This window comes from Nematolebias whitei, chromosome 19 (genome assembly GCF_014905685.2).
Source record: "Nematolebias whitei isolate Nwh7 chromosome 19, NemWhi1, whole genome shotgun sequence".
NCBI classification, from domain to species: domain Eukaryota; kingdom Metazoa; phylum Chordata; class Actinopteri; order Cyprinodontiformes; family Rivulidae; genus Nematolebias; species Nematolebias whitei.
The window spans coordinates 24,439,409-24,453,283 of record NC_056516.1 but is presented as its reverse complement, the minus strand read 5'-3'; the positions used below and the strand labels follow the sequence as shown (position 1 = coordinate 24,453,283).

Sequence of the window (13,875 nt, the reverse complement as noted above, 5' to 3'; positions counted from 1 at the left end):
AATCTAAGTCCGTTAGGGGTTAAAACATGACAGATTGTCTCCCGTTGAAGTCAGTGTATTTTGCATATCAACGTTTATTTGCTCTGACAGAGAATTTGACCTGGTTGCCCAAAAAGATTGCAGACCACTGTATTTCATTTTCTGCAAAAGAAAAGACAAAAAACAAAACATAAATGAGAAGACAAAAACAGCACACCGCTACAGTTGTCACAGCAATATGCCATTCTGTATCTTTTTATATCTAGTGCACCACTCTGACAGCTACATCTGTGCATCCACCCATACATCACGCACACACTCTCACATCTGTAACTACTTTGTCTCCAAGCCATTTGCTTCTCTCCACCTCTTCAGTCCCAACCTGTCTCATGATCTTTGCTTCAAATACTTCTCGGTGCCGTCTTATCTCTTATTTTGTTCAGGTCTTATGCGCGCGTTTCTCCGCAGACTCTCCGGGGTCAGTACGGGGAAAAGAGAATTGATGTGTGTGGTGAACAGATGGGTCCAGCTGCTGGGTGAAGCAGCGCCTGGGGGAGGGGCTGACCGTGAAATAGGGCGGGGCTTGAGTTTGTGGTTGGCTGGAGGGGGAACGGCGTCAACGGTGCCAGGGCGGCAGAAGTAGCGACGGACAGGTGGCGTTGTAAGAGACAGGAGGCCAGAGGTTTGCTCAGATCCTGGTTCTTCCGTAGAGTAAGTCTTATCTGATGAAACACAAGTGACCAACAAAGTAAGTAAATAAAAGCAGAAGTCGTCTTATATATTATGAAACAACTATGTTAATAGTCTTGTGTAGCATTGCGATATTTTAATCTTGAGTCAGTATTGCAGACTTTTTGGTTCAGTGGTTGTGGGGTGTGGAGCTTCCTGGTAGCGGCTCCTGAGAATAAGCTCATAAACACAACGATGAGGAACGAAAAAGCAGCAGAGACACAGCAGGATACTCACTGCCTGAAGACTCTGGTGACGCTCGATGGGAGTGTAGGGGCTGAATTTGGGCTTGGCCGGTTTACCTGCTGCTCTGTCCTTGTGCCTCCTGCTGCTGATGTGCTGGAGGAGAAGATAAACACACACAGATACAGAAAATCGAATCCAGACTAACGCAGGCAGCAGCATTACAATCATATGGGAACAAAAACAGAAAAAAAAGTAAAAAAAACTAAGGTTGAAATTAACAGGGTTTATCAAAGTGCTTATTTTGAAATTCACTTAAATAAAAATGCGCAGAATTTGTTTGCTCGAACTTTTTCGTTCAAAAATATTCATGAGAGACTAGTATGGAAATGTGTTTGAGTTGATTGACCGGCACAAACAGATGGCTGACGGTCAGCAAAGCATACAATCATCAGCAAGTAGCTAAATATTCATGAGCACCTGGACAAAGTTAACTTTTAAACAGTTAGGTGTGAAGACTCACAGTATGCATTCGTGTCACGAACAGAGAGAGGGCAACGTCACATTCAAGTGCTCACTGGAACGGAAACTGCTTTGAGCTCATTATCCTGGGAAATATGTGATTTTAAGTCACCTGCATCGACAGGTGTTGGACATTCACACTGCGGTTTGATAAAATATGCACAGTCCTACATTTCCTGTCTGTGTTGCACGATGGAGGACGTGATGATCGCTACAATGAGTGAACTGTAAGAATGGCAAATCTGTGTGACAGCTGATCTTTTTAAACCTTTCAAGTACATGAACAAGAAGTTTAATGAGCCTATGTCCAACTCTGACCACTGCATTGTTAAAATTATGCATTGAAGAATGCACATCACCCACCACCTTTCATATCACTTTCAACTAGGATCATTTTATCCTAAAAATGACAAGGATGTCATCATTCTAGTCAAATTTTGAAAATGTTATTTGTGATAGCATGCGACAATCCAAAATTTTGCACCTCTTATTAGCACTCAGATAATGAATTAGCAAAGAATCTCAGCTACTACCACATCAAATTTTAGCTTTAGTTCTTTTAACCTGACTGAAATATTGCATTTTTTCTGCAAGGTCGATAAACTGTGGTAGCCATCTTGAATTGTGCTGGTTAATCAGTTTTAGATGTACACTAAAGGAGTGTACTGCTTAGTGGGGGAAACAGTTTACTTGGAACTCCTCAGACTGATGAAGCCCTCCGGATAGAGGGCGAAACATCTTTCCACAAAATAAACTGTTCAGATGACCTGACTGTCCTCTGATTCATGATTTTTTTTTATTTATTTTTTTTACTAACAGACAGAAAAACATCCATCCATCCAATATCTTTACCCACTTCTTCATTTTCGGGTCACGAGGGTCACTGGTGCCCAAATCCAGAAGTCCAGAAAAGGCAGGGCCCTGGACAGGTCTCCAGTCCATCACAGAGACACATAGAGACAAATGAGACAAACAACCATTCACTCCCTCACTCACACCTAGGGACAATTTAGAGTTACCAGTCAGTCTAACATCCATGTTTTTGGTCTGTGGGAGGAAACTGGAGTACCCAGAGAAAACCCACACAGCACGGAGAGAACATGCAAACTTCATCCAGAATGGCCCCAGGCCGAGATAAAAACTGGCGACCTTCTCACTGAGAGGCAACAGCTCTGCAAACTGAGCTACTGTACTGCCCGACAGAAAAACAAGCAAAATAAATCTTTATTGCCTGCCTTTCAGTTCAAGTTCATGTTCAGGCTGCTGCTTAATATACCGTATTATTTTATATTATTAGTGTTTAGTATATATCTTTGTTTAATCCTGGATTATTGAGCATGGACATTTTTGATCCTTGTATAGTATTTCTTTTTTTATATTATTCTTTGCTATTTTTAAGTATAACTGGGACTTTAGGTACACAATGTCATTCCACCTCTGGTATCACATGTGATGCAAATGACAATAAAGAAACTTGAACCTTTCATAGCAGTGGGCAATATAAGAAGAGTTACAATTTTAATGAAAAAGTTGTGCATGAATTCTTTGATGAACCATTGTGCTCCACCTCCCTAATGACATGATGAAAGGAAAAGTGATTGCAGAAAAGTGATGAATGGATGAATAAGTTATTGCAATTGAAAGTCTGGGGATGTAGATTCAAGTAGCAGGAAGGATAATTAAAACTGACACTTCTGAATAACCTTTATGAGACAATAGTTGGAGCTCTTGGAAGAGTTCTGAAAGCAGCACTGTGTGCAATGATGAGTCATGATTTCTGTACATCAAATTATTTACTCAAATTCTGCCTGTTCCCATTACCCTTAGTTGTATTTATCTTCCATTTCAGACTGCTCAATGCAGAAAAAATAATCTATTTTTGCAATATTTGAAAATATTGCTTTCAACTCAATGATATTCCTAACATCAAGATGAAAGTTTTTACTGGTTTCAGCCATTGCATCGTAGATAAAGAGACAACTAAATCAAATACTTCAATGTAAAAAAGGAAGAAAAATAGCTAATTGACTTGCAAACTGCTGTGAACGTAGAAGAGCTTCCATTTTAACAAATCAAGCACAGCATTAAAACCATAAACAAATTAAATAATATATTTTTCACACTAAACTGAAAACTTGTTAAAAAAATAAAATAAAATCTTATGTATTTGTGAATGTCTGACATCCTGTCTTTTCATTGTGAAACTACTGTTAGACACTGACACAAAACAAGACACAATCATTTAACGAGCTAAATTAAAAGGTGCTGACGTAGCGATAATCTCCTTCGGTTATTAATCCAGCTTTTATGCTACAACGTAGTCCCCACATTGAGTTTCTTTTGAACCACTCTTTAACTCACCTGTTTGAGCTGAGTTTCAGAGTTCACATGTACATCGCAGATTTCACAGTGGAAAGTTTTGTTCTGCAGCCCTGTGGATGACTCCGACGGAGCAGCCATCTTGGATTTGACCCCTATCCTTGGGAACGACTTGATGGCTCCGTTGCCACTTCTGGCTTCAAGCATGGTTTTGTGCTTAGTACCTGAACACACATAAAGTCACATCAGCTGGGAATCAAACGCAGTTCATCGAGGTTTGAACACAGTTTCTCACCACTTTTGTGAGCCTGAAGCTGCGAGGCCGAGTTGACCGCCACTCTACAGAGGGAACAGTAGAGGAGGCGTTTTGCTTTCTCTTCTTCTGTCTCTGGAACCTCTTCCTCTGCTTTCTTTAGTGTCTCGTTTTCTGTTGGCCTTGGACTGGGCGGCAGGGAGTGGTTAGAAGCCTCTGTTTCACAAAGACCAATGGTCACTGATGCTGTGTCTGAGGATGAGATTGGGGCTAAAGGTTAAACAAAATGGGCAAAATTAAATAAAACGTGATGTCACACACGCACAGATGACAATAAAAGAAAGATAACGAGAAAAAAGTAAAAGATGGGAAACAAATTATCCTCTGTGTTTTCATGATTTATGCTCATTTTTAGGAAGAACAACAGCTTTACTCTGAATTTATTACGAAAAATTAGCTACTCTGTAGCGTATAACGATATGTAAAATCACAGATGCAAAGCGTTAAAGATGTTAACTCTAAACATTGTTACTTTACATCTGGCTGCAAATAACACATGAACATGCTGTATTCCATTCATCCATTCGTTCATCCTTCCATCCTTCAATCCATCCAACCATCCATCCATTCAAGATCTGGTCAGAAGATTGAGAAGAGAAACCAGACTTCATTTTCCTCAGTATCTCCAGCTCCTCCCAATTCACGAGATGATCCCAAGCCAAAAAGGCTATTATAGTTCCTCCAGCAAGTTCTGGGTCTTCATTGACTTCTAGCAAGATGTGCTTGAAAATCCTACAGAGTGAGGCAACCAAGACATTCTCCTCAGATACTCGGACCAAAACAGTTGACTCTTTTTATGCAAAGGTGCTCTACTCCAAACTCCCCTGAGCTGATGGAGCTTTTCAACCTATATTTAATGCTGAGTTTGACCACCCTTGGCATGAAGCTTATTTCAACCGCTTCTATACGGGAAATTTTGGTTATGATTCATAATTCATGACCATAGGTGAGAGATGAAATGTAGATGGACCAGTAAATCAAGAGATTTGCCTCTTGGATCAGCTCCTTCTTTGCCACAATAGACCAGAGGAACACCCTGATTGTCCATCTCTCACTTCATTCTTCCATAACTCGTGAGCAAGACATCGAGATAGTTCAACTTTTCTACTGACGGCAAAGACTCATCATCAAGCTGTGGCCAATCACTGCTGGAAGTTACTGTGCAATTAAACAAACATGGCAACATCATCTGCAAAAAAAGAACAATGCTATCCTCTTATTTTAACTTTGCAAAAAAAGTTCAGTGAAAATGTAAGATATGTCTGCCCTATTCAATAAAATCCTTGGCATTGGCCTGTTAAGGTGGAGTCCATCGCTTTGAGGTATTGCCAAACTTAATGGGAATATTCTTTCTCATTTCCATCCAGTGCCTGAGTCATTAAACCTTACGGAAACACTAGTCTTATCACCTTTCCCAGCAAAAGAGAATAACTCAGGCTACAGGTGATTATGAGCGCTATCAACTTCTTTATTCGCATCAATAATCAATGATTTCCCCTCGGATCTGTCTGCAGGCTCTTTAATTGACAGTCCTGCACAGACAGTTAGGTTCTCTTATCTTCTGTGGGACTAACGTGCTCCCAGAGGGGCACACACTGATTTCAGGATCCACTCTCTGCTAATAACAGTGATTAGCTCTCCCTTAGCAGAGTGGGTGTCTGTTTGTCTCCACCGATTCCCCACCGCCTCAGTGAACAGATCTCCAGAGAGCTCTCATCTGTTTCCCTAAAATAACTTTCAGACTGAGAAAGGATCATTCCCCCCACCCTCTTCCAATGTGAACAAACCATCATACCGGTGAGGTCAAGTGCATTTCTACAAACATTGTTCTTTGACTGTAGCGCAGCGTGTTAATTTCGCTTGTTAACACCCACGCACAAGCAAAAGTAGCACATTGGTGCAGGCATAAATATACACAGGCATGTACTGGAAATCAGTTAATGCACCTCCACACTAAGGCTGACATGTTTCCTGACTAACAACCCCCCCATCCCCACATGCAGAAATATAGAGGTTGTACAGCTGCCCACAGATCACATTCAGTCTTTTCAATGGGCTTTTGATCTTTGGAGGCCGATGAACGAGGTCAAAAAATGTAGACGGAGACAAAGCAGAGGATAATGCTCAACCTTTAATCTCCTCACTGTGCAACCCAAAGCAGCAGGGGGGTTATTACATCAAAGACATTAAAGACGTGACTGAGAAAAGGAGAAAAGAAGGTCTGCGCTGTACGTTCATATGTCTAACTCTGTCGTATGTTGAGAGCCTGCACACACACACTAGGACAGGGAGCATGTGTGTATTCCAGAGAACCACACCGTTTGATGTTGTGTCGAAGCTGGAGGGCTGAGAGCAGGGCGACGAGAGGATTTGTGATGTGGTTTTCTCGACGACTGGTTCAGAGGACTTGATCTTTGAATCTGGGGCATCCAGAGCTTTGAGCCTTTTCGTGTGCCTCGTGCGACTGACATAGGAGGAAGCCTGAGCCTACCCACAAACAAACAAACAAAACAACATATGAATATAAAATTATGAGAATAATTACAATACACAGCATAAAATAAATTGCACTGTAGTCTGAGCAGGTTTGAAGGCTTTGTGAATCTCAGTCATCTATGGATGTTTTAAAGTAATAGTTCACTTTTTAAGGAGTTTTGGTGGAAAGATTATGATCACTTAATATTAGGGTTGTACAAGTTAGGTTTGTACCTTGATCGAGGGTCACTGTATGGCACAGATTTGCTACAAATAAAGTTACGTTTTTTTTTTAAATTTTAAACAGACTATAATTCTCCCTGAAGTAACACCGACTGACTGGCAAACATATTCTGATGTGAAAGTTCAAAATAAGTAAGAAATGAAACACAAACTTTTCAATTAGCTGAGTAGCGTGAGAAAATAAGACGTAATATGCGGGCTGTTAAATAAATGTACTGTTGGTTTGCCATACTTAATATACATTTACACTGATAGTATCTTACCTGTTGTAGATAGGTTATTCAACAAACTCAATTTGGAAAATTACAAATTAGTTTTGAACATTTTATTGAGTAACAGCTAGTCTAAGCATGGATTGCTGCAGTTCTAAGATCTAATCATGATTGTTTCTTACCTCTTTACTGAACCCCACTTTAAAATTCCCAAACTATTACTTGAATATGCAGCCAGTCAACTATAAGTACACCAATAAATAGAAATTCCCCTATTGCAAACATCAGCTTTAGTTGCAAATTGCGATTATACAACTTTACAACATTTTTGTTGGTTAAAATAGTATTCTTTGACAGCAATCCATTTATTGCAACACTTTCTCAAACTCTATTCCAATCTAGAAATTAAAGGGTTGGGAATACAATGCACGTCTGACTAGTGTAAGATTAATCATTTTACTCAGTTATTATTGCACAAGATCCCATCTCAGCGAGGCAAAAAGCCAGATGAAGGGCAGGTCCTTTCAACTGTCATTTAAGGGCGTGTGAGAAACAAAAGGCCCCACGAAAGAGAAACAGTTAAAAATGAACGGTTCTCATGCGACACCACCCACCTGTGAGTAGAATCTCACTCGAAAGACACCGCACGAGCTAGGCTTCTTCTTCAGAGGCGAAGCTAACCTGTAGCTCGGGCTGATCAAAGCTTTGTGGATGTGATCCATCTGCAACAGAAAAGGAGGAAACGTTGATCAGAGGCATCTTCAAAACATTCTCTGAGCGTTAACAGATCGTGCAACATTTTTGTTTATATCTTTGGCACTGGCTGCTGGATATAAATGTGTCTGTTAGCAAAATGTCTCACAGACCACTGGATATTAATAAAACTCTCAGAAGTTATCATTGGGTATACATCTACAACTCGTTAACTTAATAAAGAAACTCATTTCAATAAAGACGTCAAAGCTAATTGACTTTATCGAACAGAAAAATAGATATAACAGCCAAATTTACCAATACGAAGCTACAAATGTAAAATCTCATGCAAAATACACCCTGAACTGGTGTTTACAATTTGCTTACATATGTATGTAACTGTGAATAAACTGCAACATTTGTGGGACATTCTTGAAAATGATGTACAAGATCATTTGTCCCACTTTAGTCACAAAAGCATCTTAATTACGTTTCATATTGATTCCAATTGATTCTCTTTTTTTGTCTTCAATCAGACACAATTCTGCTTGAAACAGTACCAATAGTTGTCTCGCATTTCTTGGTCTTGAATCACAGAAAATAAATTAAGAAGGGTTTGAGACATTTGCAACAATCCACAACTATTCTGAGAAGAAACTATTTTTTTTTTTTACATTTTCAAAACACGAGAGGGAGAAAATTAGGGACTCTCACAAACATTTTAAGACGTGCTGGAAACTGCCTCATGAATGCTGTTTGCAGTTTGTTGCCAACAAGTCGCAGCCCAGTGAGATACAGGTTTTACTCTCAGCTTTGTTATTTTAAGGCTGAAAGTTACGATGGACAGTTATAGAGAAATTGTCTAAAGATGTTCAGATAATTTTTTATACAGGAGTTGATTTGGACAATGTGAAGCCATGCTGACCACAATCTGTGTTATCCAATAAACAAACAAACTTTTACAGTCACTTTTAAAACCCGCAGAGGTATTTTCTCGGACATGTTCCAGTAAGACTGACCCTGAGAACGTCTCTTTGGTGAAACGGAAAGGAATCCATGCTGGACACCTCGTGGTATTCATGGAAGTTATAACGAGTATGTATACTAAGTATAATAAAACCCAGAATGGAGCAAAATTAACCATTACCTAAAAACTATGTAGGCAGCTATAGAAGCAGTAAAAGCATGCTGAGAAGGAGGCTGGCAGTCAGGTAATAATGTCATTTAGTTTGGGTCAGCCAGTTTCTTTTGAAAGGCCTGGGAACATATAAGCACAGCTCTGGAGATTTTGCTTGTTTTCTGAGTGCCAATGATGAATTCCTGATCCAACATCAAAAACAGAAACTGTGTATGTGGGATTTTTCTTTGATCACTCCAGGCAGCTTCACTGAAATGCACGTCTGCTCTCACCAGGTCTCGTACCGCTTTGTTTCTGTCTTTGTATTAAAGTCAAACAAACTCCATGACAACATGCATGAGTTGATTTGCCATTCTTGTCTTCTTTATTTACTTTGTAAGTAAAAAAAAAAAAAAAAAAAAGAGCATCTAGAACCTTCTGTATCTTTACTGGATGAAATTTACCAGCAGACCACCAGTTAGAGACTCCTCTTGGGATGCCTTTGCCAAAGTTTGACCTATCAAATGTTACTTGATCTGCTAACCTCTAAACTCTGATACTCTCTCGTTCTCCTTCTGATCAAAGTCACCTTCCTTTCCTCCCCTCAGACTCACTTTGTTCCCCTTGACTCAAGCTCTGCACTCCTTAGTCTTCAAGCACCTTTGGCAAAGTCAGTTTGCTCTTTTGAACTCATTGGCCTCTTTTATTGCACACACACTGATACCACATCACCTGCTGACAGTGGTGGGATGTAACTAAGTACAAGTACTTCATTACTGTACTTAAGTACATTTTTCTTGTATCCGTACTTTACTTATGTAGAGTTAAAAGTGGGTACTTTCTACTTTTACTCCACTACATTTTACATTAAGTACATGTACTTTCTACTACACTACATTTCTATACTGCGTTGTGTTACAAGTTACATTCTCGTTACAGTTTTTTGATTTGTTTGTTAGTTAGTTTGAAAGTAACTCATGGTGAGAGGGGAGTTGGTCCATTGAATCACTGCAAAGTGGGCAGGTAAGGTTAGACTCACCTTCAAGAAGAACTGGACCAATGACATATTCTAGTATATACGTCATTGAGCTGGGCACATCCACAACACCACTAACACACCCAAAATGGATTGCACCTCATAGAGTCAGCCAGAAGATACGCACCACCCATGGCCTTATTGAAAGACTATTGAAACACTATTCAGTACAGCAGGACAGATTCTCTCTCCCAAAAGAGCCAGACTGGACTCAAAAAACTTTGAAAACCAACTTCTTCTGAACTTGAACAAGAAATTCTAGCTGCAATATTAAAATGTGTCAGTTCATGGATTGTTAGGACATGAGACAATAGATGTCTCCAAATGGCTTGGCGCTCGGGTCCAAGTTTTGAAACTGGTGTCAGGAAGTTAAAATATTGGTCACTATTGACCCATTACAAGGTTGACTAGACAATATTTTAACTAGAGTTGATGACAAACTGGAGTTCAAATGATCAGATATTCCTTTGTCAGGTCTAACGCCCCTTTTGTTCAGGCAGACAACTTTTACTTAAATGTTTTTACTGCAGTTAAAATGGCACATTGGTTTTACTTTGTGTTAAATAAAAACTTTCAAAGGTATAATCATTCCTCTTTCTTATTTTGCTTACTGACATTTAACTCTGCATGTCGTCCCTGAAATTCTGACACACCGAACCACAAGTCCAAGTGTGAACTGTGTCACAATAAAAACATGTATTATCTGCAGCATTGTTCATTAAAATGGCACAACACTATTAATGTATTACAGAAAATATACATACGTAGGGACACTTAATGATATTCTAGACCATTGCGTTAGGTAATAATTTGTACATTCAAAAAGTACTTTTACTTTAATACTTTAATTATTTAAAAAAGCAAGTACTTATTTACTTTTACTTAAGTAAAAATGTTAATGTGGTACTTCTACTTTTACTAGAGTACATTTTTGTCTGTTTATTTGTACTTTTACTTAAGTACAGTGTTTGAGTACTTTCTCCACCACTGCCTGCTGAAACAAATATTGTGAATGAATCCATCACGTAAAAACGCAGCATCAATTATAATCAGCACAAACTTTCTGGAAGTGACTCAGGTTTAGCAGCATGTAATGTTGAGCTCCAGGGAGCCAATTGTAGCTGAAACATATGTTCAAGTGAAACAAAGCAGACTTTTTTCTGGATACCGATCAGGCTTCCATGTTTCTGATGACGAATAATTCTGTTTTACTTTGTGCATGAAGTCCTGACATCAAAAGAAGAAGAAAAATAAACTGACTGCTGATTTTGGTTTGTTGTCATTAAAATGACCAGTTTTTGTGGACTCAGCCAAAATGTTTCTGTTAGTCGAATCCACGAGGAGGGAAATGTGTCAGGAGACAGAGGAAGAAGAGAAAAGTCAAGAATGTAGGACTGAGAGTTGCAACTCAAAATGTGGGGACGATGAAATGCAAAGGTAGAGAGCTGGCTAACACGATGCAGAGAAGGAAGGTAGATGTTTTATGTGTCCAAGAAACCAAGTGGAAGGGCAGCAAGGCTCGCAGCATTGGAGCAGAGTTCAAAATGTTTTACCATGGTGTGGATAGAAAGAGAAATGGAGTAGGGGTGGTCCTGAAGGAGGAGATGGCAAAGAATGTAGTAGAGTTGAAAAAAGTGTCAGATAGGGTGCCTGAAGGAAGAAGTAGAAGGTCTGATGCTAAACGTTGTCATTGGTTGGATGTGATGGGGAGGAGAAAGATACATTTAGGAAAGATATGGATGAAGTGATAGAGAGTATTCCCAGGGAGGAGAGAGTGGTGATCGGCGCAGACCTGAATGGACATGTTGGTGAAGGAAACAGAGCGGATGAGGACATGATGGGTAGGTTAGGTGTCAAGGAAAGAAACCAGGAAGGACAGATGGTGGTGGATTTCACCAAGAGAATGGAAATGGCTGTTGTCAACACTTATTCCCAAAATAGGGGGGGGATGAGATCATCAGAGGTACAGCACAGGTTGAACAACTGGAAGATAAAGTTAGAGAGGCCAGACTGAGATGGTTTTGACATGTCCAGAGGAGGGACAGTGGGTATATTGGTAGAAGGATGTTAGAAATGCAGCTTCCTGGAAAAAGATAAAGAGGAAGGCCAAAGAGGAGATATATAGATCCAGTTAGAAAGGACATGGAGTTGGAGTGAGGACAGAGGATGCAGAGGATGCAGAGGACAGAGTGAGATGGAGGAGAATGACTTGCTGTGGTGACCCCTGAAGAGGGAAAAGCAGGAAGAAGAAGAATAAACCAAAATGTTCCTGTTCCCATTAGAAACTGGAAGCCAAAGCAGTCGGTGAAGTTTGAAGAGCCGGATCTCGGCAAATATTCGTAACCATGCCAACACACATGTGGGCACCAAGCAAACTCCATTTTTGACTCTTTATGGGAGCTGGTGCTCATTGCATGCACACTGACGAGAGAACAGGGGCTTATAAACACACAGAAGGAAAAAAAATACACGCATTTCAGGAGAAAATGCACACTGTCAGAGTTCAGCTCACTGCACACCCACAGGTTTAAAACAGAGGAGGCAGGAGAGACTCAAACAGCACTGACTCCAGGCTATTTATTTTATATGAATAAAGATCTTCTCAAATTCAAAAATCTACAATACACTGATTTCATCGATGCATATTTTGTTAAAAGAGCCACAACAAGGCCGAAACAATTAGGATTCAGTCAAGAGTTTATTTAAAAACATTTTGAGTTTTAAGAAAAATGACAAAATTTCAACTTTTTCTTTCATTTACGACAATAAACCAAACGTTTAGGAGTTTGATTGTTTAAAACTTTGATCTAAAAGTTAAAATGACTAAAATGTGAAAATGACACGAGCACTCAAAAAAACTACACATTGAATTGAACAATAAAAATGTGAGCAAAATTGTCTTCTTTCTCACAATAAAGCACTTTTGTTGTTGCAATTTAACATTTCTGGACTCTTGTCAACAGGATATTTTAAAGCTGATTCAAGTTTTAAACCAAAACTAAATTTAAATATTTTTAAATAAGTTGGTCAAATTATTCTTTGTTGATAAATGCATTTTTTAGTGTTAGATTTCTCTGATAAAATTAAACAGTTTAGTCAAACAAACATTTATCGTTATTTCATGCAGTACTTATTTGTGTTACTTTTGACACTTTTGATAAATGAAAGCAAACAAATCAAACGGAAACAAGACTGCTGTAATTTACTTTGACAAAAGATATATTGTTTCATTGAACAAGTCAGTTAAAATGAGTTTTACCAACTCAGTTAAGAACCAACAGCAGTAATGGAGATATAAATGTTAAAATCTGAAAGAAACTATAAAATCATAACTTTTATTATTTATGTGTTATATGAACATACAACCAACACAAATAACTCATTTAACAAACCTAAACCTAATACGTTTACCTATTGCATCGTATTTCCATCCATATTTTACCCACTTCTCTTTTCTGGGTTGAGGGAAGTTGGTATCTGTTTAGCAGTCACGTCACTGTGCAAGAGGCGGGGACACCCTGGACAGGTCTCCAGTCCATCACAGGGACACATAGAGACAAAGGAGACAACAATTCACTCCCTCACTCACACCCATGGACAATTTAGAGTCACCAATCAGCCTAACATGCATGTTTTTGGCGAGTACCCGGAGAAAACCCAGGCATGCACGGAGAGAATATGCAAACTCTATCCAAAAAAAATCCTGGGAGAACATCCTGCAATCTTCTCGCTGAGAGGCAACAGCTATAATCACTGCACCACTGTGCCACCCCCACGAAACAAATATTTGCTTACATAAATCCACTGTGTCCATGTGTCTTGGTTGTGTTTTGAGTGTATGTCTGAAGGGGAAAAAGTCCATGCTCAGTAATCCAGGTATACAATCCAACAATTTTCAGTCAGGTCATCTGGACAGTTTCTTTTTTTTTTTTCTGAAACGTTTCATCTCCCATCCGGAAGGCTTCGACACCATCTTAGCACCAACATAACTGGTTTGTTCCACCCTGAAACAAGCTGCTTGGGGGAAGAGCCAGCCCTGTGCTGCGGGGGGGGG

General features: G+C 39.4%; 1 protein-coding gene across 1 annotated transcript in view; it reads right to left on the bottom strand.

Annotated features, from left to right (window-relative positions):
• Window positions 1-230: 230 nt before the first annotated feature.
• Window positions 231-13,875, bottom strand: part of LOC119426124 (zinc finger protein 385D) — a 26,793-nt gene continuing 13,148 nt past the window's right edge. Inside the window, exons 3-8 of the mRNA XM_037693684.1 lie at window positions 7,590-7,697; window positions 6,364-6,532; window positions 4,028-4,237; window positions 3,775-3,956; window positions 946-1,047; window positions 231-701 (exon numbers count right to left, since the gene is read on the bottom strand). Of these exons, the coding sequence (XP_037549612.1) occupies window positions 459-701; window positions 946-1,047; window positions 3,775-3,956; window positions 4,028-4,237; window positions 6,364-6,532; window positions 7,590-7,697 (1,014 nt within the window). The 3' untranslated portion in view covers window positions 231-458. The remainder of the gene's footprint in view (window positions 702-945; window positions 1,048-3,774; window positions 3,957-4,027; window positions 4,238-6,363; window positions 6,533-7,589; window positions 7,698-13,875) is intronic.